This window comes from Callithrix jacchus, chromosome 1 (genome assembly GCF_049354715.1).
Source record: "Callithrix jacchus isolate 240 chromosome 1, calJac240_pri, whole genome shotgun sequence".
In the NCBI taxonomy this organism is placed as follows: Eukaryota; Metazoa; Chordata; class Mammalia; order Primates; family Cebidae; genus Callithrix; species Callithrix jacchus.
This window is the reverse complement of record NC_133502.1, coordinates 66,809,517-66,834,363: the sequence shown is the minus strand read 5'-3', so window position 1 is coordinate 66,834,363 and position 24,847 is coordinate 66,809,517. Positions and strand designations below refer to the sequence as shown.

Below are 24,847 nucleotides of genomic sequence, written 5' to 3'. Positions count from 1 at the left end.
AAATGTATGTTCTTGGCACCATTTTTAAAAAATCATTTGGCCGTAAATTTACTTCTGGTTTCTCTATTGTGTTTCTTAGGTCTAGTGTCTGTTTTTATACCAATACCTTGCTGTTTTGGTTACTATAGTCTTGCAGTATATTTTGAAGTCAGATTGTGTGATGACTCCAGCTTTGTTCTTTCCACTTAGGATTGCTTTGGCTGTGCAGGCTATTTTCTGGTTCCATATAAAGTTTTGGATCACTTTCGCTATTTCTGTGAAAACTGACATCAGTATTTTGATAGGTATTGCATTGAATATAAATTGTTTTGGACAGTCTGTTCATTTTAATGGTATTTTCTGACTGCATGAGCATTGAATGTCTTTTCATTTGTTCGTGTTTTCTTCAATTTCTTTCATCAGTGCTTTGTAGTTTTATCTTACAGAGCTCTTTTGTCTGTTACGTTAGATTTATTCCTAGGGTTTTTTTTTTCTTTTGTAGCTATTGTAAATGTGATTGCCTTTTGAGCTTCTTTCTCAGCTAGTTCATTATTAGTACATAGAAGTGATGTTGATTTTTGTACATTGATTTTGTATCCTGCAACTTACTGAATTTATTTATCAGATCCAAGAGTTTTCTGGTGGAGTCTTTAGATTTTCCTACATATGTAAGATCATGTCATCTGCAAAGAGGGACAATTTGACTTTGTTTTTGTTTTGTTTTGGTTTGGTTTTTTCTAATTTGAATACCTTTTATTTCTTGATCTGGCTAGGATTTCCAGGACCATATTGAATAGGAGCGGTGAAAGTAGGCATGCCTATTAGTTCAAGTTCTTAGAGGAAAGGTTTTCAGACTTTTCCCTTTATGCCTGATGTTAGCTGTGGGTCTGTCATAGGTGGTCTTTATTATGTTGAGGTATGTTCCTTTAGTGCCTAGTTTGTTGAAAGTTTTGATCATGAAGGGATACTGAATTTAAAAAAAAAAATTTCTGCATGTATTGAGATGATCATATGGTTTTTATGTTAGTATGGTGTATCACATTTATTGATTTGTCTGTGTTGAACCATCCTTGTATTCCTGGTATAAATCCCACTTGATCATGGTGTATTGTCTTGCATTCCTGGTATAAATCCCACTTGGTCATGCTGTAAATTGAATTCAGTTTGCTAGTACTTTGATGAGGATTTTTGCATCTGTGTTGATCAGGGATTGATCTGTAGTTTTCTTTTTTTTTGTTGTGTCCTTACCTGATTTTGGTACCAGAGTGATGCTGTCCTTGTAAAATGAGTTAGAGTTCTCTCCTCTTCAATGTTTTTGGAATAGTTTGAGGAGAATTGGTGTTCCTTGAAAGTTTGGTAGAATTTGTCAGGGAAGCCATTGGTCCTGGACTTTTCTTTGTTTGAAGACTCTTCATTACTAATTCAATCTTTTTACTCACTGTTGGTCTGTTCATGTTTTCTGGTTCTTCCTGATTCAATCTTGGTAGGTGGTATGTATCCAGGAATTTATCCACTTCCTCAGATTTTTCAGTTTGTTACTGTAGATTGTCCACAGTAGTTTCTGATGATCTTTGTAACTGTGGTTTCAGTTGTAGTATCTCCTTTTTTACTTCTGATTTTGTTTATTTGGGTCTCCTTTCTACTTCTCTTGATTAGGTGGTGGTTTCATTCTATTCTGATCTTCTGTTTTTTTAGTAATGGAGTCTTGCAATGTTGTCCAAGCTGGACTCAAACTCCTTGGCTCAAGTGATTCTCCCACTTCAGCCTCCCAAGGAACTAGGACTATAGGTGTGCACCACTGCACCTGGCTGCCTGCTCTGATCTTTATTATTTCTTCCACTAATTTTGGATTTGATTTGTTCTTGATTTTGTAGTTCTTTGAGATATGCTTTGCTAGATTATTTAGAGTCTTTCAGCTTTTTTAATGTAGACATTTATTGCTTTAAATTTCCGTCTTGATACTGCTTTAAATTTCCGTCTTGGCACTGCTTTTGCTGTATCCCGTAGGTTTTAGTATTTTGTGTTTCCATTTTAATTTGTTTCAAAAATTTTTTTTATTTCCTCCTTAATTTGTCCTTCTACCAGTGGTCATTCAGGAGCATGTTGTTTAGTTTCCAGGTATTGGCAGTTTCGAAAGTTCATCTTGTTATTGCTTTCTGGTTTTATTCTATTGTGTTATTAGGAAATAAATGGTATAATTTTCGTTTTTAAAAATTTGTTGAGATCTGTATTGTATGCTGACGTATGGTCTACCCTAAAGAAGGTTTCATGTTTCATTTGTTGATAAGAAGAATGTGTTTTCTGTAGCTGTTGGATGAAATGTATTACAAAGGTTTGTTATGTCCATTTGGTGTAATGTGTCATTTAAATCCAGTATTTCTTTGTTAATTTTCTGTCTAGATGTTCTGTCTAATGCTGACAGTGCGGTGTTGAAGTGCCAGGTATTATTTTCTTGGAGTCTATCTCCCCCTCCCCAATTTTAGATCTAACAATAATTCCTTTATATTTCTGGGTGCTCGAGTGTTGGGTACATATGTATTTAGAATTGTTTTATCATCTTGCTGAGTTGATCCCTTAATCGTTATATAATGACTATGTCTCTTTTTATTGTTTTTGACTTAAAATCTGTTTTATCTGAGTATAGCTACTCCTGCTCACTTTAGGCTTCTGTTTGCATGGATTATCATTTTCCATTCCTTTACTTTCAGTCTGTATGTGTCTTTACAGTGAGATGACTTTCTTGTAGACAGCATATAATTGGGTCACATTTTTTAATTCATTCAGTGAGTTTGTGTCTTTAAGTAGAAAGTTTAATCCATTTACATTAAATTTACTGTTCATATGTGAGGGTGTATTTCTGTCATTTTATTAATTGCCATCTAGGTGTTTTGATGTTCTTTGTTTTATTCTTTCTTATTGTCTATCCTTGTGGTTTAGTGGCTTTCTGTAATGATAGTATTTGAGTTCTTTTTCTTCCTCATTTGTGTGTTTGCTCTATCAGTAAGTTTTATGCTTTCATGTGTTTTCATGACAGCAGCTATTATCCCTTTTTTCTAGGTGTAGGACTCCCTTAAGCATTTCTTGTAGAACTGGTCTAGTGGTGATACATTCCTTCAGCTTTTGCTTTTCTGGAAAATACCTTATTTCTCCTTCCTTTATGAAACATAACTTTGTTAGGTATAGTATCCTTGGCTGACAGTTGGTTTTCTTTCAGCACTTTGAATATATCATCCCATTCTCTGCTGGTTTGTAAGATTTCTGCTGAGAAATCCCATTAGTCTGATACTACTTCCCTTATAGGTGACTAGATGCTTTTCTCTTACTATCTTTAGAATTTTCTTTGTTTTTTACTTTTAACAGTTTGACTATAATTTCGTGCAGAAGACCTTTTTGTGTATTGTGTCCATTTTGTATCTATATCAGTTTTATCTCTGGCTGTCTGAGCTTCCTGTGTCTGGATATCTAAATCTCTTGCTAGACTTGGAAAGTTTTCAGCTATTATTTTGTTCAATATGTTTTCTAACCCTTTTATTTTTAAACTTCACCATTTAGGATACCAAAAATTCAAATATCTGGTTGCTTTATTGTGTCCCATATGTTACATAGGCTTTGTTCTCTCTGTTTCTTCTTTCCTTTCCTTTCCTTTCCTTTCCTTTCCTTTCCTTTCCTTTCCTTTCCTTTCCTTTTTTTCTTTCCTTTTTCCTTTCCTTTTTCCTTTCCTTTTTCCTTTCCTTTTTCCTTTCCTTTTTCCTTTCCTTTTTCCTTTCCTTTTTCCTTTCCTTTTTCCTTTCCTTTTTCCTTTCCCTTTTCCTTTCCTTTTTCCTTTCCTTTCCTTTTCCTTTTCCTTTCCTTTTCCTTTTCCCTTTCCCTTTCCCTTTCCCTTTCCCTTTCCCTTTCCCTTTCCCTTTCCCTTTCCCTTTCCCTTTCCCTTTCCCTTTCCCTTTCCCTTTCCCTTTCCCTTTCCCTTTCCCTTTCCCTTTCCCTTTCCCTTTCCCTTTCCCTTTCCCTTTCCCTTTCCCTTTCCCTTTCCCTTTCCTTTCCCTTTCCTTTCCTTTCCTTTCCTTTCGTCTCTCTCTCTCTCTCTCTTTCTCTTTCTTTCTTTGTTTCAATATGGAGTTTCACTTTTGTCCCCCAGGCTGGAGTGCAGTGGCACAATCTTGGCTTACTGCAACCTCTGCCTCCCAGGTTCAAGTGATTCTCCTGCCTGAGCCTCCCAAGTAGCTGGGATTACAGGCGCCCACCACCATGCCCAGCTAATTTTTTGCATTTTTAGTAGAGACAGGGTTTCACCATGTTGGGCAGGCTGGTCTTGAACCCCTGACCTCAGGTGATCTGCCCACCTCAGTTGCCCAAAGTTTATCTTTGTTTCACTGGGTTATTTCAAAAGACCTGTCTTCACGTTCTGAAATTCTTTTTTCAGCTATATCTAGCCTCCTGTTGATGCTTTCAAATGTGTTTTGTGTTTCATTTAATGAATTCTTCAGTTCCAGAATTTTTGTTTGTTTCTTTCTTATGATTATATGTTTCTTTGGGATATTTCTTATTCATATTCTAAATTGTTTTTTGGATTTATTTGTATTGCTTTTCTGTTTTTTCTTATATTTCAGCTGAGCTTCTTTAGTATCTTTATTCAAATTTATTATCTGGAATTTCATAAATTTTTCTTTTTTATTGGAATATGTTGCTGGAATGTTATTGTGGTTTTTTTTGGAGGTATCATATTGCCTTGCTTTTTCATATTTCTTGTGTCCTTTTGTCATTATTCATGCATCTGGCATAACAGTCACTTCTTTCCATTTTTTGAGTTTGCTTTCATAGGGGAGGATTTTTTCCTGAAGATGCATCTATAGTTGGTTGGGTAGAGCACTTTGGCTTTGATTCAGGATGCATGCAGGAGTTTAGTCATCATATAACTCCTTCTGCTATAAGCAGTGTTATTGGTGTCTGTGATTTCCACAGTGGCTTAAGGTGCAGTTGTTAGTGGAGGCTGTAGTGAAGTTTTGCTGGAGATGAGTATATGAGGTAGGCCTGTCCTTGGGCCTCAGGGGTGGCAGGAGCAGGCCCAAGCGTGCCTGCCATTGGGCCCCCAAATGGTGTACATGAGCACCAGTGTTAGCAGATTCAGGCAGGCTGATTCTTGGGCCTCCAGGCAGCTTGCTCAGGTGCTAGTAGTGGCACCTGTGAGTCAGGCAGGTGGGTTCTCAGGCCTCTGAGAAGCAGATATGGCTTGAGTAATGGCATTAGCCATGGCAGGACTAACCTCTGGGTTCCAAGCAGCCCATGCTGATGTTGGTGGTGACTATGACGGGCTGGACAAGCCAGTCCCAAGGCCCACAGGTGGATGGATACAGATGGGTGCCTGCTATGGTGGTTAAAGGCAGGTTGGGTGGGCTTAATCTCAGGCCATCAGGAGTAGTGCTTAGGTGGCACAGATGATGGACTGGATTGGGTAGTCCCCAGATCTCCCAGATAGTGTGCTCAAACATGGGGGTGGGGTACAGAGCCAGGACCTCTCTTCAGGCCCTCCAGTGGTGTTTGTAGGTGCTAACTGTGTTGGCAGGGTAGGTATGACCCCCAGGCCCAAGAAAGAGTGCTCGGGTGGAGCCACAGTGGCTCTGCTGCAGACCTGCTACCAGGGAGGGCTTTTAGTAGCAGCAGCTGTATGCAGGCAGCTAGGGAATACCCACTTTCGTGCTTTAACCACAGCTGCAGTTGCTACAGGCAGGAAGTTTGTTCTTGGAGTGCATGAAGATGTGCAGCAGCTTCTCTACTAGGAGCACCAGGATCTTTGCCAGTGGCTCAAGCTTTAGTCCTAAAAGCAGCAGCCAGTCACAGTGGTGGTCTGTGGGTAGGAAATGTCAGTGGGGCTCCAGAGAAGTGGAGATGTGGGGACTGTAGGGCCTGTGGTCAGGATGCAGTATGTTGGGGGTTGTGCTCTCAATTAAGATACCTTCCTCTAGCTGCTTAGGGCTTGAGAGGTTTATAGGACCCAACGTGAGCTCCCTCTCTTGAGCAATGCCTTGTACAAATCCGTGAAGCTCCCTATGTTAGCTGCAGCCCACAAGGGTCTAGGGTGTTTCCCATGACTAGAATACAGGTGGGAATGTGGACCACTGGGGGTCACTCACTTACCCTTTCCCCACACTGGAGAACCTTTCTAGGCTCCCAGATGACCATAGCCAAATAGGTTTACTTCCCTCTCCTTCCTTGTTTTTCATGTTGTCAGTCATTCCTGTTAATTCCAGTGTTCTCTCATAGGTGATCTGTTCAGAGTGTAACATTTTAAATGAAGTTCCACATTATTTTCTAATAAAATAACATAGTGGCAAACTCTTTATAAAAATTTGGCAATTTTGCTTTTGGCAATACATGTTTTATTATTTTAACCATGTGCAAAATGTATTTTTAAATAATTGATAATAGTTTTGTTTCTTCAGTAAGTTAAATGCCTTCCTTAACTGCACTCCAAAAAAAAAAAAAAGAGTCTGGTTTACACAGCTGATTCACTTAACACCTGTTTTAAAGTAGTATGCAGGTATACACGTAAGTCTGGCACATATCCTAACTGCCAAACCCCATATTAGTGGAATCTGAATATGGTTACAGTTGGTAAAGAAAGAAGTAGTTTCATAAAATACTTTATAGTTTATATAATGTACGTCTTTTGAAAACGCTTTATTTACCAGACATTGAAATATTACCCTTTTTTCCCCAGAGGAGAAGAAACAAATATCACTTTAAATGATCTCAAGCCAGCCACGGATTACCATGCAAAGTAAGGAATTCCTATAGATTGCTTTTCCATGATACAGCATAGGGTTTTTTTTTTTTAATAATTATTTTCTTAAAAATCTAGAATATAATTTAAACACTGATTTCAGATTAAAAACAGAGTTTGTAGGCTGGGCGCAGTGGCTCATACCTGTAATCCCAGCACTTTAGGTGGCCAAGACAGGAGGATTTCTTGAGCCTGGGAGTTATAAACCAGCCTGAGCAACATAGTGAGACTCCATCTCTACAAAAAATCCAAAATGTAGCCAGGCATGGTGGTGCAGGCCTGTGGAATCAGCTACTCGGAAGGGTGATGTAGGAGGATTGCTTGAGCCCAGGAAGTTAAGACTGCAGTGAGCCATGATCATGCCATTATATTCCATCCTGGCTGCAGAGTGAGCCCTTGTATCAAAAAACAAAAAAAACTGCAGACTTCAATTTTTCTATTGGTAAAATTATCAAAATTTTTCAAAAAACAAAAACATTTAATTCATGTTATAGTGAAGGGCTAATCATCCTGTTTATAGACTTTTGAGTTTGGAATGAATCTGTTGAATATGTCTGTAGAATCTAGTTTGGCACTGGAAACTTGTCCCAGCTTTTGGAATTTTTATAAAATAATTATAAATAATATTTGGTGTACACATTTATTTTTACTACATCCTGTTTTAAGAAGAGTTCAGGATATTACGACTCTAGAATTTCACAATATTTGATAAGGAAGAACTTAGATAATGTTTTACTCTATGCAGTTTTTCTAGTGTAATTTACTAAAATTTCATACATTCTAGGGCTTATCCAGCTGAAGCCTAATATAACACATTTAGTTAATTACCCCCATTTTTAAAAAAAGCATATGTGGTTGGGATTATTTCTGTTAAACTACTAAGCATTCAAGTGTACTTCCTGTGGATAAACTCAAAGTTTTGTCTAACCTAATCTTTTTCAGACTGTAGATTGCAGTCATATTGAATTATTAATTTAATTCTGTGGGTTATATTCAGCATTGCTTTTTAAAAAAAAGAAATAGAATCAAATAGGATAGAAAGCATCCATGTATTCCCCATAGTTGAGAATGTTGTTTCAGGAAACTTGTTTCAGGACATTTTTTTGCATGTGTGTATAAATACATATATGCACACTCACATACCACAATTTTTAACTATTTCTTTGGCTTGCAGCAAAAAAAAAAAAAAAACACTAGTCTATCCTTTCTTTTTTTTTTTAAGGGTCACCTTTTACTTCTAATAGTCGTATTTTCTTGATAGAACTTTTAGTGGACACCTTCCTAATTTGCAAGTACTTAAAGGTGATACTTTTGAAAATAGGATACAGTGATTCTGAAAGTTAAAATTATTCATTTTATCACCATAGAGTCCAGGCAGAATATAATTCTATAAAGGGAACTCCTTCAGAAGCTGAAATCTTTACCACCTTGAGCTGTGAACCTGATATACCTAATCCACCAAGGATAGCCAATCGGACCAAAAATTCCCTCACTTTGCAGTGGAAGGTAAGAATATTTTGTAGGGTATTTCCAACTGGACGTGTGTTTCTTTGTATCCCCTAGTAGTATTAAGTTTCAGTTGTTTCTGGTGACAGAGAGCTCTAATTTGTTCCTCCTCTTTACGTATAAGACACAAATGCCTATTTAATGTAGATTAAAATAACACTTAGTGTTTTTTTCTTACTAAATGTAAATATAGTAAAAAAGGATGGATTTATAATTAACATTTTTTATTACATTGCATGTGTGATGATACTGAGATTCACCACAGTAATTTTTAACCCATTTGTCCTTTTTGTAAGATTTTGTCATGATGCCTTTATATTCTGAGTTTTATTCTAAAATCAGATTTATAAGAACTAGACTCATAAACCAATATGCGGCCTAAAAGGAGGAATCAAGTTATTCTCAATAGAAAGTATATATTTCAATTCATAAATGTTTAGTCCCAGCTACACAAGAAGATACAATGAAGTAGACAGATATCGTATATAGAATTAGTATGGTTGTCAAATACCACAGAGTTGTCAGATACCACAGACAACTTTGTCATTATGTGATTTTCTGAAGTAGTGTGGTCTTGGTGAATTTCTGAAAAAATTAAATGCAGTCTTTCCCAAATTGCAGTTACTGCATTTTGAGAAACTCAGTGTCTGTTAAAACCATACAAAAAATACTTTATAAAGTGGGATTTGGTTTTTCAACTCTGATGAACATTCAAAAGTCCTAGAGGAAGAAAACAATTCCTCATTGTACTGATTGTCCCTATGCTACAGGGCTATTAGTGCCCTTGATCTTCACCCCATAACCACCAGACCCTCCCCCCTCCTGCATTATTGTGATTAGATCAGAAATAAACCCCACAAAATTTCAAAACATCCCCTAGAATGGGGTACCATTTCTGTTAGCTTTGGATTTTAGTGAGATGTAACTCTTCCCCCTTGATTTAATTATCTGTCCTTGCTTCCAGAGCAAGCTCAGGGCTAGCTTTACTTCTGAAAGCTTTTAAAAATGTAAGACCTACTACTTGCTCTGTAGCTTGTTAGTTTCTAGTTCTGGTGGGGATATTGGATACTTTTGTAGTCAAAAAGTACTATTAACACATGTAAGTCAAAAAGCTTTGTATATATACATACATTCATATGTGATAAAGTATGACTAATTTTATTTTATGTCACTTACAGTAGTATTTTATTTGTGAATATGCTCAGACCCTTTCCTTTGGTAGCACAGTCAGGGTAGCAGCCCATTCTTCTTTATATAGGTTAGGATTTCTAAAATAATACAATTTTGAAATGTCTACCTTTAATAATATTCTAACATCCCTATACAAGATGTAGGCAGTGGTACCTCAGATTACCCACACAGGTTGCCCAGGCTTGAACCTTTCTAGAAATGGCCCTGTATACACACACAATAATCAATAGGGTTGGAAAAAGATATCATTGTCACTGCTTTTGACGGATAGTTTTATGTACCTCAGAGTCGAAAGGATTAAACAGGTAACATCTGAATAGCTCATAGTATAATGCCTGGAAAATAATAAGCATAATAACTATTGTTATTTAATATTAAAAATGAAGAAAAGTCACTAAGAGTAGTATAGTGACTTGAATATTGGTTTTTTGACTGCTACCTCACCTAATCTATAAAAGCATTTCTATGGGGGTTAACGTGGGAGGTAGCAGTTGAGAGAGGTCTCTTATTAACTGACATCATTTAGAATTGCCAGTGCATAGTGATGACAAAAAGCTAACTAAAATTTGTCTTTTTCTGTCTTATTGCCAGTCCCCAGACAGACAATCTGAGCCCCTATAATACTGCTGGGTAGGAACACTGATTTTGCGGATGGATAGAATGAATTCAGTTCTGCTCTACTTTTAATGACTGTGTGATCTAGGATGATTTAGCCCGCATTTCCTCTTTTGTAAAGTTCAGATAATAGTACTTCATAGAGTTGATCTGAGGACTAAATGAGATAAGGTAAAACACTTTACACTTAATAGTTTCCCCTCTAACTTGGAAAAAAGCTGGAGGATAACTCTCAGGTTAAGATAGACATTTTAATAACCTCACTAGTAAAAAAAGAAAAGAAAAATTAAGTAAATGTGAGAAACTTAGCAACTAGACTAGAGCAATCGGGAGTCATTAATACTTGGAAAATATCTTTTTATACCCCTCACTTCCTGCCGAGACTTTTGAACTCTCTTTTTGCTTTGGATTCTCTTCCTCTACAGCATAAGAGTTGGAGTTTCTCAAAGATTCTCTTCCCCCTTTGCATTATATTTATTTTAACTGCCATTGCTTTCCCAATCAGTGAGATATTACTCTACCTTACAAGCAAATTCTGGCCATGCTAACCAGTTTAAGATTATGATTTAAAAAAAAAAAGTTAATGCAAGATCTGTATTAGTGTTTAACAAATAATTTAGACCCCCGTGTTCCTCTGTATTAAAAACTTAATGATCCTTGATTGCCATTTACATAATTAACAATATTATATAAAAACTGGATAGAGTACAAAAAATATCATTTCAAGAATTAAAATTGTTTAATTTTGACTAGAGGAGTCTTAAAGTCAATTGTCTGCAAATCTATGGAGCTATAATAAGAATGGGGTAATCATTTGTTCTGCAAAGAGGAAATGGGCTGAAATTGTAGAAGGAAAATTCAGGTGGAAGTAAGGTTGAAATTTTTTACTTTTAGAGTGATTAAATACTGAAATAAAATGCCAAGGGAGACTGTATTCTTTGATACCTAAAATATTAACAGATTGCTGAGCCAGCAGTCTCAGGTACCAGCACAATGAGTCTAGAAACAAGGACCCAGACTGCCCTCCCAGAGCTCCTTTCAGCACCCTGGTTCTTCACTCCACCTTGGTTGTATTGATATTTTATACAATATTCCATTTATTTATTTTGTAAGGTGAGTTTTAATAAAAATGATAGGCTCAATCCTACCAACTTAAAGCTGATAAACCTTCTGGAAGAAAAGCAAAATGGCTTTTTAAAAGACTTCTTAAAGTCAAGATATTAATGGTTCTTGCTAGAGGGGATTGTTCAGTGTTCAGAAAGACTTAAGTAGCTTCTTTGTTTTCTTTCCTTAAGTTTGAAAAGATTATGGGGTACATAATACATATATTTTTGTATTTTTTCATGAACATTTTCCCAGGACCAAGTCACGGAGAACATCTGCCACATAAACTAGATCCTTAGATTAGATCATCACAGTATTATTTATGAATGTACTAATTTGTTTTCATTTTGTTTTTTTGGTGTTGGTTTTAGGCACCTAGTGACAATGGTTCTAAAATCCAAAACTTTGTATTAGAATGGGATGAAGTAAGTAAAATTTAATCTTTTTAAATGGTTAACATTATGTGCATATCTTCAGGCAGAAGTAACATTTGTTTGTTTTAATCATTAAGTATATTCTTCTTTGTTTTAATCATTAAGTATATGAATGATTTTGTGTGGTGCATGAGTGGATTGATGGTGTTTTTAGAAAACATTTCTAACTTAACTTCCCTATTTTCAACTGAATCACCATCAAAACTATTACTTAGGTAACTACCTTGATGAAGAAACTTTTTTTTTCACATCAGCCTTAAAGGCAAGTGTATTCTTTTCCTATGGCTGCTGTAGCAAATTACCCCAATCCTGATATTAAAATACACATTATTCTTTTACTGTTCTTGAGGCACAAAATCCAAAATGAGTTTCTCTGGGACAAAATGAAGGTGTCAGCATGGCCAGGCTTTCTCTAGGGAAACAGGAGAATCTGTTTCCTTGCCTTGACCAGCTTCTGTAGGCTGTTCTCATTATTTGGTTTGTGGCTATATCACATTGCCTTTTCTCCCCTTGCTTCCATCATCATATCACCTTTTTCCTCCTCTGTCTTCAAATCTCCCTTTGTCTTCCTTTTCTAAGAACACTTATGATTCCATTTGGGTTCTATTCATATAATCCAGGATAATCTCCCATTTCAAGATTCTTGGTCACATTGTACAGCCTCTTCTACTATAAAAGGTCATATTCATAGGTTCAGGGGACTAGGACCTTGGTATCCTTAGGGGCCATTCTTCAGCCAACCACAGCAAGCATGCTGGGCTTCATTATTTAGTACAATCTTTTGGCTTCTTTAGGCCACACAAAATACTAGATTTGTGCAAAAGTAGTTGCTGTATTTGCCTTTGAAAGTAATGGCAAAAACAGCAGTTATTTTTGCACCAACTAACACTAACAGACAATAGCTAATAAGCTTTTTAAAAATCGCAAAAATATCTCATAATGTTTTAAGAAAGTTAACAAATTTGTGTTGGGCCACATTCAAAGCTGTTTTGGACCACATGTTGGACAAGCTTGACCTAGTACATTGTTTTTATAATCAGTTACCATGGTCTCTCTTGCCCTATGGCTTGTACCAAGCTAAGAAGAGGGGCCGGAGGGAGTGGAAGAAATTCCACTGATAAGTTTGGAATTCAGCAGTATATTAAAAGAATAATAAAGCACAACCAAGTAGATTTCATTCCAGAAATTCTAAGATAATTTAGAATTAGAAAATCTATTAACATATCATATTAATTTAGAAGAAAAACTATAATATCTTGGTAAATTACGGGAGGGTGTTTGATAAAAATTAGCATTCAGTTTAGTTAAAACTCAAAGTAGATTAGGAATAGAAAGGTAATTTATTTGAAAGTTATTTTTGTACCATCACTAAACAAATGAAGGCATTTCTATGCAAAGCTGAAATAAGGTAAGATTGCCTATTATCCCTGCCTTTATTTAACATTATTTCAGAAGTTACACTTAAGGCAGTATGACTTGAAACCAAAGCAAAAAGTACAGTCATGGTGTCTGGGCTGGGGGGCAAAACCGTCATTATTTAGAGATGATATGATTTTCTATTTAGACAACTCAGTAGAATCAACTAAACGGCATTAGAACTGAAAAGAGCATTCAGTAAAGCAGTCAAGTACCATCTACGGTTTTCATTGAAGCAGAAGTCACCCTAATCACCCTTTATCTCTAGCAACACAATAAAGAAAAATGGGTGGCGAATGAGAAACTTATCTATTTTATTTAGCACCATAAATTTCTAAAACTTTTTAGCTCTCCTAACTTTTCTCTCTCCTTCTTACTGCCTGTAATTGGGCTGTGCTCTCTACTAGAACTTTTTCAGTGTTAATCTAAGCAGTAGAAGCTCTAACTGTTTTATTTTAAAGAAGCTTATCATCTATCTAGTTGGAAGTTTGGGCATGGGTAGGGACCTTGTCTTAAAATCATTTGCTTAGAGCTTTCCATAGGTTCAACAAAGCTGCCAGTCAACCCTATCAAAGATCATCACCCCATTTCTACCACTGGTAGTCTTCCATGGAGATTATAGAATCCATACCTGCAGAGTTTCCTTTATTAAAGCCAGAGATTTAACATTGGCTAAAAGATGTTACTTAATTCAAGAAGCTATACAGAGATACTTGCTCTCTGGTGTTTGAATTCTGCATTTGACGAACTGTAGTATATAAAAGATGTGCCGTATCTCAGCCTTCTCTTGAGATCCATGACCTTCAGTACACACTTGCTAATATGTAACTATCCAGAAGGAATTGATGTGAATTTATTTTTTTACAGTAAAGTACATGATATATAATAATCAGCCATTTCTTATAGGGAAAAGGAAATGGAGAATTTTATCAGTGTTACATGGGCTCACAGAAACAATTTAAAATTACTAAACTGTCACCAGCAATGGGCTGTAAATTCAGACTATCGGCCAGAAATGACTATGGTACAAGGTAAGGTGTATTTTATAAAAGAATGTAAATACTTTTAGATTATCAAGTCAACTTCAATTGTATAACTATTCACTGTCCAAATTATCTTTTAAAAATTCTGCTTAGTTTATATCTTTGTTGATATAGTTAAGATGTGTTACCAGTCTAGCAAAAGCTGTAAGAGAATAACTTACATAGGAACTATAGGAAAGATTAAACTTACAACTTTACCAAGATTTTTAAATATATGTTAGATTTTTATATATGACCAAGAGATTTTTTTTTTTTTTTGCTCCTCAGCATATGTGATTTCAATATTTTGTTTAAAGTCAGGTGAATTTTAAGAACATCTAAAATACCTAATTTAAATAGAAAGCCAAGTGTCTTTCAAGAGTCATATTGAAATTATTTTTGTTCTAGAGATAGCTCTGCTTACCTTTATAGGGGCAGGTTGGTTTAATTATGCAACTAAGAACTTACATTTTCTATTTTATATAAATGGCATTATTTGAAAGTGTGTTTAAAAGTTAAAACATTTACACACCAATACAAGAGTGTTATTCTTTCCATAAGGTAATATATATATTTTTTCATTGACTGGATAAATTATGATATAAAGCCTTAAAAATCTGAACAAAACTGCCTTTTTTTTTTTTTTAAGACAGCCTCACTCTGTCACACAGGCTAGTGGGTGGTGTTGCAGTCTCAGCTAACTGCAGTCTTCGCCTCCCAGGTCAAGTGATTCTCCTGTCTCACTCTCCTAAGTAGCTGGGACTATAGGCACCTGCCACCACGCCCAGCTAATTTTTGTATTTTTAGTGAGGACAGGGTTTTACCATGTTGGCCACGATGGTCTCAATCTCTTGACCTCGTGATCCGCCCACCTCGGCCTCCCAGAGTGCTGGGATTACAGACATGAGCCAACGCACCCAAAACTGCATTTTAAAAAGAACACTAATTCACTGTTTGGTATCTTTCATAAAGAGATCAAACCCAAGATATATTATTTGTATTATAATTTGTTATCAAAAATTGTCGTTTTCAAAAAAAAATTACATCTGTCACAAACTTATTCATTCACTGTAAAAATAACTTTTTCATACCTTTAAAAAACCATTTGTTTCAACAGTGGTTTTAGTGAAGAAGTCTTATATTACACCTCAGGCTGTGCTCCTTCTATGCCAGCAAGTCCTGTATTAACTAAGGCTGGAGTTACTTGGTTATCCTTACATTGGAGTAAACCCTCAGGAACACCATCAGATGAAGGAATTTCTTACATTTTAGAGATGGAGGAAGAAACTTCAGTAAGTACAAATACAGATTTTAAATAGTGTATTTAAAACATTTTCAGCTTAAGGAGATTTGGGACTGAGATTATGAGGTTTTCTAAATATACAATCATGTCATCTGTAAACAGAGACAATTTGACTTCCTCTCTTCCTATTTGATTACCCTTTATTTATTTCTCTTGCCTGATTGCCCTGGCCAGAACTTGTCTTGTACCAAGGGCATCCTTGTCTTGTAACAATTTTCAAAGGGAATGCTTCCAGCTTTTGGCCATTCAGTATGATTTTGGCTGTGGATTCATCAAAAAGAGCTCTTACTATTTTGAGATACATTTCACCAATAACTAGTTTTAGAGTTTCTAGCATGAAGGGGTGTTGAATTTTATCAAAGGCCTTGCCTGCATCTATTGAGATAATCGTGGTTTTTATCACTGATTCTGTTTATGTGATGGATTATGTTTATTGATTTGCACATGTTGAACCAGCCTTGCATCCCAGGGATGAAGCCAACTTGATCTTGGTGGATAAGCTCTTTGATGTGCTGCTGGATTCAGTTTGCCAGTATTTTATTGAGGATTTTCACATTGATGTTCATCAGGGATATTGGCCTGAAATTCTTTTTTTGTTGTGTCTCTGCCAGATTTTGGTATCAGGATGATGCTAGCCTCATAAAATGAGTTAGGGAGGAGTCCCTCTTTTTCTGTTGTTTGGAATAGTTTCAGAAGAAGTGGTACCAGCTCCTCTTTGTACCTCTGGTATTATTCGGCTGTGAATCTGTCTGATCCTGGGCTTTTCTTGGTTGGTAGGTTATACTGGAAACCATCATTCTCAGCAAACTAACACAGGAACAGAAAATGAAACACCACATGTTCTCACTCATAAGTGGGAATTGAACAATGAGAACACATGGTCACAAAGAAGGGAACATCACACACTGGGGCCTGTTGAGGGTGGGGTAGGGGAGGGATAGCATTAGGAAAAATACCTAATGTAGATGGTGGGTTGATGGGTGCAGCAAACCACCATGGCACGTGTATACCTATGTAACAAACCTGCACGTTCTTCATAATGTATCCCAGAACTTGAAGTATAATTTTTTTTAAATCAGAAAAATAACATTTTAGTGTGGCATTAATTCTAATACAATAAACATTGCCACAGTAGTTAGCTCATTTCCCAGTCCTTTGAAGCCTTGGTTTGTTATTGTTTGGGAGAGGTTGGGCATGATGGAGAACGCAGTCTTTTTTTTTGACAGGGTCTTGCTCTGTAGCCCAGGCTGGAGTGCAGTGGCACAATCTTGTTTCACTTCAGCCTTGAACTCCTTGGCTCAGGCAATCCTTTCACCTCAGCCTCCCAAGTAGCTGGTACTACAGGCACGTGCCACCATGCCTGACTAATTTTATTTTTTATAGAGACAGAGTTTCGCTATGTTGCCTAGGCTGGTCTCAAACTCCTGGACTCAAGTGGTCCTCCCACCTCAGCCTCCAAAAGTGCTGAGATTACTAACATAAGCCACTGTGCCCAGCCTGAAAACTCAGTCTTTTGTTTTGATGTGAAAGGGGTTTTGTTTTGTTTGTGTGTATGTAAATGTATGTCTGTCTGTGCTTTGGAAACACATAGGCTACACTTTAACTGAATCTGTTTTAGGGGAACTAGGGAGAGGGGAAGATCACCACAGCCTTCTTGACTAAGAAGCTTTAAAAGATGAGAAAATATTCTGTCTGCCTTTCTCAAACTGTATTTACACACTGCTTCCCAAAGTGTCACAGAAGATTTTTTTAAGAAGTCTCCCGTGTAGTGCAGCCTGAATCTAGTTACCCATCACTCACATCCTGTTTGCTAGAGCCTAGCTGACTAGGAGTTAAGGTGTATTCTATTATTAGATCTATATATAGTTCATAGATTTTCAGTGCTACTTTGAAGGAATAGGGTCAAAAATAGCATCGGTTCACCCCCTAAGTGTATACCTAAGAGAATTGAAAGCACATGTTCATACAAAAATTGCACACAAATGTGCATAGTAGCCTTAATCATAATAGTCTAAAAGTGGAAACAACCCAAATGTCCATCAGCAGCAGATAGATGGAAAAACAAAATGTGGTATATCCATACAATGGAATATTTTTCAGCCATAAAAAGAGTACCAGTATATGCCACAACATGAGTCAGCCTTGAAAACATTATGCTAAATAAAGAACCCAGTTATAAAAGACCACATATTATATGATTCCATTTATGTGGATATAGGCAAATCCATAGAGACAGGAAGTATGTTAGTAGATAGAAGGAGGTGGGATATGAATGCTACCCAAAAAAGGACAGGCTTTTTCTGAAACTAGAAATTAGGTGAGGATTGCACAACTTTGTGAATATACTGTAAGCAATTAGATTTTATACTTTGAAATGGTGAATTTTACATTATATGAATTGTATCTCAATTTTTTTAATTTAAGTAATGATTACATTCGGGAAGTTTGTAAAGCGTTGTCACTGGTGCTGGAAATTGCAATCCCAAACCTAAGTGACACATCCTCACCTGCCAGCACAACTAACCCTTCACTTATTTACTTAAACAACTATGTGTTTTGGTCAAGTTAAATATGTTAACTACTTACAGTTCTGTTCAGCTCTTGCACAGTATCTCTGGGAAATCTCTGTTCTTGGGATAGCTTATTTGATGGTAAAGTTACCATTGGCTTCAACTCTGACATCTCTTCCCTCAACACAAAGATCTTCTCTTGGCTACTATATTTACTGAGACTAAGTGGTTTGCTTCGTCTTCTACCAAATGATCAATAAGCATTTCCAGGTCTACCCACTGAATACAGATGTGTCAAGGTGAGGATTCCACTCAACAGAGCATTAGTCTTATTGCACATAATAGAAGACGAGGAGAAACCTGGGTCTTTTCACCTATCATTATTGCCCATATTTCTATTATTAGATGTCAAATGAAGACTTTGTTTTCTTTTTCCAGGGATACGGTTTTAAACCTAAATATGATGGAGAAGATCTTGCTTACACAGTGAAAAATCTCAAACGTAGTACTAAGTATAAATTTAAGGTAAGCTTTGAAAACCCTTAAAAGATTTGTTCCTTGTTCCTATTCTTACTGATGTGGTTGGGTTTTTTGTTTTCTGTTTGTTATTTGTTGTTGGTTTGTTTTTTGAGACAGGGTCTTACTCTGTCACCCAGGCTGCTGCTATGGCATGATCACGACTCACTGCAGCCATGACCTCCTGGGCTCAAGTCATCTTCCTGCCTCAGCTGCTGAAGCAGCTGGGACCAGAGGTGTGTGCCACCACACCTGGCTAACTTATTTTGTAGAGACAAGGTTTTACCATGTTGCCCAGGCTGGTCTCAGACTCCTGGGATCAAGCAATCTTCCTGCCTCCCAGAGTTCTGGGATTACAGAAATGTGCCACTGCACCCAGCCTCTAGCCTCTATTCTTACTGTTTTAAAGCCAAGTATATACTTCACTCCTTTGGATTTACATCTTAAATAACATTGACCTTTTCTAGTGAGCTTTTTTGTTTCACTTTCTTATTATATAGCGGTACTTCTCAAACTTTATATATTTAAAATAAAAATTAATTTATATGACTTTTATTTGCATAATGTGAACAAACTTCTTTTAAAATATGAATGTTAGAACACACTAAATATATGCTTTGTTGGCAGGGATATCACAGAGAATAATGCATTTTTCTCACTGTATCATATCAAGTGGTATATAATTTCAATTTGTCTTATTACTGGTAGTCATTTGATAAAGCCTGTATCTACCATATTCTTCTCATATTTATAGTAACTGTAAAGTTATTCTTTTTTCTTTGTAATATAGTATTTTGTAAATACTATGTACTCTATGAGTATCTTGTTCCTCATCAAATTTTATCCATAGTTTTAACACCCATTAATGATTCTTGCCTAAATCAATTATTACTATGATTGATGATGCCAAGCGGTGATTTTTAAAATTTTGTCATTTTTTTTACATTCATAAGTTTGCATTATACTGTAAGGAAAGAAGGACTTTCTTCTTCCCATTTATATCAGTAGGTACTCATGGAAGTCTATTCAATAGGTTATATTTTGTTACATTGATTATTGTGAGGCTTAAATTGTCCCAGATTTGCAATCCCCTGCATGCTGGCTTCTGAATCCTTTTGACATATCTCTCATCATTCTTTGAGCTCTTCCTTTCTGGCACAAGATATTCTAGTCTCATCTTAAACTTTACGTTCTTCAACTCTGGAATCAGCCATTTCTCAAAGCACCAGGATCCTTTTAATGGACAATGATATTTAGAAATCAAGATCTAGATACTAAGTATACTTAATTGTTATACAGGTTTTTACTGCTCCTGGGAGCCCTCCCAATGGATAGAGCTAGGAACTATATGTGTGTATATGTTTAGTTTATATATAAATATTTATATAGATATGTATATACGTACATATATATACAGTTACAACACAGGTACGTATCTATGTTTCTGTATCTCTGTATTTTTTTTTACATCATGAGTTCACACCAGATACCTTCAATTCTAATCCAATGCCACAGGTTAATTTTAGTTTTCCCCCATTCTGTATTTCTAACTTCCTTCATCATCGGTGAGAAACCTTGACCCAGTTCAGTATATTTACTTATTGAGTCAAACCCCTCCTTCATCCCCCCTGCTCTTTCCTAAAGTCCTATTGAGGAATAGGGTGCTTGAGTCCCTACTGGGTACATGCTGCTGCCTCTACCCAACACATCCCTGTCCCCAGCACAAAGGCTTGCCTTATTCAGCTCACCTATTGGCCCTTGGACTGAATTATTTCACAAGGAGGATGGGGAGACAACATGTCATTCTTGCTCACTTGAGGCAAGCTTTGAAGATTGTTCTAGTGTGGAGACTCCTGAAATTCTTACTTTTCCTAGTATAGCATTATTCTAGGATACATTTTTGCTCTTTGAGTTGGTCATTATTTACATTGCTATTTCTTGGCAGACAGTGCTTGAATTAGTTAATATACCAGTTAATATAAGCCAGACTGTATTTGCACAGAAGTTTTCCCAAGAATATAACAGGATGCTCACTGGTTGATAAATTCAACATTTAAATTTTCCTGCCAGTGTTTATCAAATCATTTCAAATTAATGATAAGAGCCACTGTAAATCGTTTTCACTATTAAAAAGCAAAGATAGATTTTATTACTCCTTGAGAACCTTAAATCTTTAACAATAGGAAATTTGATTATATAGTATATAATTATTATGCTTTATTTTATGCTATTAGCTTCATTTTAAAAACTTATAATAATGCTAGGTCATTTTAATTTCTAAATATGGTTTTCATATTTACAAGATTAATAAAATACCTGAGAAATAGGAAGATCCATCCCAGTTTTGTGATGATATTGGATTGTATTTTTGCTTCATAAATGAAGCATTCCAACAGGTCCTCTAAAGAGGAAGTTTTTAATGTCTTAGTAATTTAAGTTTATGAAAATCCTAGAATTCTACTACCATGTAACATCATGGTAATATAGGGGCTGAAATGCACACAAGTATACATATGTGTTAAATTCCTTAGCATTCTACTGTATACAAATCAAATTTCTATTTAGGCCAGGCATGGTAGCTCACGCCTATAATCCCAACTACTCTGGAGGCTGAGGCACAAGAACTGCTTGAACCTGGGAGGCAGAGGTTGCAGTGAGCCAAGATTATGCCATTGCACACCAGACTGGGCAATAGAGTGAGACTCGCTTCTCAAAAAAAAAAACCATCCAGGCATGGTAGCTCACACTTGTAATAATCCCAACACTTCGGGAGGCTGAGGCAGGAGGATCACTTGAGCCCAGGAGTTCAAGGCTGTAGTGAGCTATGATCGTGCTACTGTATCCCAGCCTAGGAAGCAGAGCAAGACTCCATCTCTTAAAAATATTAACTAATTAATTAAACTGTGTTTCACTATGGTAGTCACTTTCAAATTTCAGGGGAGGGAGAAATATACAGTCAGAATCTTCAAGGAGACAGTAGGCTGTTGCACAAAATACTCCCCAATGATAAGGTTGGGGATGGGAAAACAATATGTCTAAAAGCCACCTCTTTACACATCACTGGATAATAGGAAAAGGGCTATATTCTGGCTTATTAAGATTTAGAGCAGTAGTTCTCAAAGTGGTCAGCAGGCCATTTTGTCACTAACACCTGAGAACTTGTTAGAAATATAAGTTATCTGGCCCTGCCCCTACCTACCCCCATCTACTAAATCAGAAACTTGGGGGGCTGAGGCCTAGCAATTTGTTGTGGTATACTTCAAAGTAATTCTGATGCTTGCCAAAATTTGTAAACAACTGATCTAGAGGAGGGATTAAAAAAAAAACAGGAAGTAGAAAATGATGCCTGCGTGAAGTTCTAGGAGCTCAGACACTTGTTTTAAATCTGCAGTATGCTGGGAACCCAGCTGAGGGCATTTTGAATCATTAAATTCTATTGTTATGTCTCACTCTGTCTTTTCTAGCAGACTCTTTAAAACAAGTAGCATATTATTATTCTGAAGAAACAATAAAAATACTAACATAAAATGAACTACTAATATGACCAAGTTTACCAAATACTAGGGTCTACACTGAGGACAGTTCTGGGATAATCAAAATACTAAAACAAAATTAGAACAGAGAAAAAAAATTAGATGATAAAGAAGAATGGAAATAAATTTACTTATTTTGAGACAGGGACTCACACCACCACCCAGGCTGGAGTGCATTGGCACAGTCATAGTTCATTTCAGCCTCTAACTCCTGGGCTGAAGGGATCCTCCCACCTCAGCCTCCTATCTGGGACTACACTACAGGCATGTGCCACTACACCTGGCTTTTTTTTTTATTTTTATTTTTTTATGGAAATAGGGTCTTCTATGTTGCCTATGATGATCTTGAATTCCTGGGCTCAATCCTTTCATCTCAGCCTCCCAAAGTACTGGGATTACAGGCATTAGTCACCATGCTCAAAAATAAAATTTTAATGCATAGCAAAGCAGTCAGGATTATTTAAAATTATTTAAAATTAAGAGTGATAGGCCAGACGCAGTGGCTCACACCTGTAATCCCAGCCCTGTGGGAGGCTAGGGCAGGCAGATCATGAGATTAGGAGTTCAAGACCAGCCTGGTGAACATGGTGAAACTCCGTCTCTGCTACAAATACAAAAATTAGCCAGGCATGGTGGTGGGCACCTGTTAATCCCAGCTACTCAGGACGATGAGGCAGGAGAATCACTGAAACCCAGGAAGCGGAGGTTGCAGTGAGCCAAGATCATACCATTGCAGTCTAGCCTGGGGCAACAGAGCAAAACTCCGGCTCAAAAAAAAAAAGTGATAAGCAATTCTAATTTCATCAAATGGTTCACTGAAGGCTGGGCTAGGACCTCGTGTCTAATTTTTTTTTAAAGGATCAAAGGCATCAGAGCCTAGTTGTCAGTCCTATAACCCTAGGCCACTAGAAAACAAAAAAAGTTTTTCAAGCAGCAAACCTTCTGGGATTTTTTTTTCTTTTTCTTTTTTTCTTTCCAATCTCCACTTTGGATATAGCAAGGCTTCTAAATAAAGGTCAAGTTATGAGAATGTTGAGCCAAGAACCTTTAGATACTTTCACTTTTAGCTTATTCCTTGTTTTTGAGGTCTTTTGATAGGTAAAGAGAAACCAAAACAGCTTGTATCTGGCTCCATCAACTACTTTTATGTTCCATCTTTGAAATTCACTTATGTCAGCATCTATTACACTACATAGTATGTAGTCATGTTTTCTTCCTCTCATCTTGTCTGGTGTCATTTTATGATCTATCTTTTCTGCCCTAAGTGTGCCCTAGCTAAGTTCTTAGGTCTTCTTGGTGTATCCCTTTTTAGCTTGGATATACCGTCTTTTTGCCGTGTGTTAGCTGCCATTCTGTCTTGAAGAATACTAAATCTCCAAACATGTTCTTCATATAACTGCGTTCAGGCTCTTTTTTCACCTTCCAATCCAAGTTCTCTTCTATACTTAGATTAATCTTTCTGAAAAACAGCTTTCCCTCTTAGAAACAATTTCCTTAGTTGATGTAAGTTTCTTTATATTTCCTTTCAGTTTTTAAAATATGCTACCTTCCAGTCCATACTTGAACCAGTTACCTCACCAGATTAACTACTCATCTTTCCCTGAGCAGAGCTCACTGTTTACTATTCACTCCTGCTCTTATGTGCAAGACTTTCTGTTTTTTCTCTTACCCAAGCCTCCCTTTTCATTGCTGTTACCGGGGAAAGACTACACAACACTTCCATTTCCCTTTTCAAAGCCTTCCTGAACCATTTTAGGCCTTAGTAATCTTTCTTCTCCTGCCCAATTCTTTTAATAATGCATATTGCTTATCTTCTGCATGAAGATTTTAAACTCCTTGAAGGTAATGACTGCTTACACCTAGGGTTCCTAGCACAGTGCTCCTTGTATGATAGGCACTAAATGAGCATTGTGATTATTTACAAAATTTGGGTGGGGAGAGATTACGTTTATGACTAGAAAGTGGTTTACAGTAGACAGTGTTGAAATACAGAGCCTTAAAAACATAATTAAGTGAATCTTCATAGTTTTTAGGGAGACTACTCTTCTGGTTAAAACGTTTAAGTAGATTTTGTGCACAACATTAAGAAGTGTTTTAAACCAATTTGTAGTCTCATTTGTAAAGCAGCAGAGTAAAAAAACATCTTGGAAATTCATGTGACTGTGTGAGAGGACTGAGGAAGCCTGAGCAAAATTGAACAATTGGGCTAAATTTTACTGAGTTCTAATGGGCTGTATGAGTTTTTTGGGTTAGTAGATTTACTCAGATCCTTGTGTATGGTGTTACATCACATCATAGTCCCCATCTATGAGTCATTCTTTAAGCCGATAATTGTTATGCATCTACTCTCTGCTAAGCACTGTTATAAACACTAAGACTACAGCAGTGATTAAAACAGCTGATATTCTGATGAGGGGAATGGACAATAAATAACCGAACAAAGAGACTGTGGTTAAGTGCAGTGCAGGTTATTTAAAATAGAATGGGTAAGAGAGATTGACTGGGTAGTTAAGGAAATTTTCTTGGAAATAGCATTTAAACAGATCTGAGTAACAAGGAGATAGCATGTCAAAATCAGAAAAACATTCCAAGCGTAGGAAATAACTGCTAGTACAAAGACCCTACAGTGGAGTTTCAAGAGGTAGTTAAGGATTAAATCACATAGGGCCTTGTAAGCATGCTATGGAATTTAGATTTTGAGGAAGATGGGAAGCCATTAGAGGGTTCTGAGCTGAGCAGTAACAATAAAGTCCCTTTGGCTGCGGTGTAGAAAGTAGGTGGGGTCAAGGGCAGGAATACCTGGAAACTAGTTAGTGGTGTAATTACAGTCACCCAGAAAAGATAGGAAAAAGGAGGCTTTCACTAAGGTTGACATTGTTGTAAAGAACAGTGAAGTGGAGGTAGAGTTAATGGGATATAGTAAGAGATTTGATGTGGCAG

General features: G+C 36.6%; 1 protein-coding gene across 6 annotated transcripts in view; it reads left to right on the top strand.

The window, feature by feature from the left end:
- FNDC3A (fibronectin type III domain containing 3A) overlaps positions 1 to 24,847 on the top strand; it is a 212,131-nt gene that overhangs the window by 163,308 nt on the left and 23,976 nt on the right. For all 6 annotated transcript variants that reach the window (XM_035297891.3, XM_078357623.1, XM_035297894.3 and 3 more), the window contains 6 exons: positions 6,695 to 6,754; positions 8,125 to 8,263; positions 11,545 to 11,598; positions 13,930 to 14,054; positions 15,163 to 15,337; positions 18,297 to 18,383. In XM_035297891.3, the coding sequence (XP_035153782.1) occupies positions 6,695 to 6,754; positions 8,125 to 8,263; positions 11,545 to 11,598; positions 13,930 to 14,054; positions 15,163 to 15,337; positions 18,297 to 18,383 (640 nt within the window). The remainder of the gene's footprint in view (positions 1 to 6,694; positions 6,755 to 8,124; positions 8,264 to 11,544; positions 11,599 to 13,929; positions 14,055 to 15,162; positions 15,338 to 18,296; positions 18,384 to 24,847) is intronic.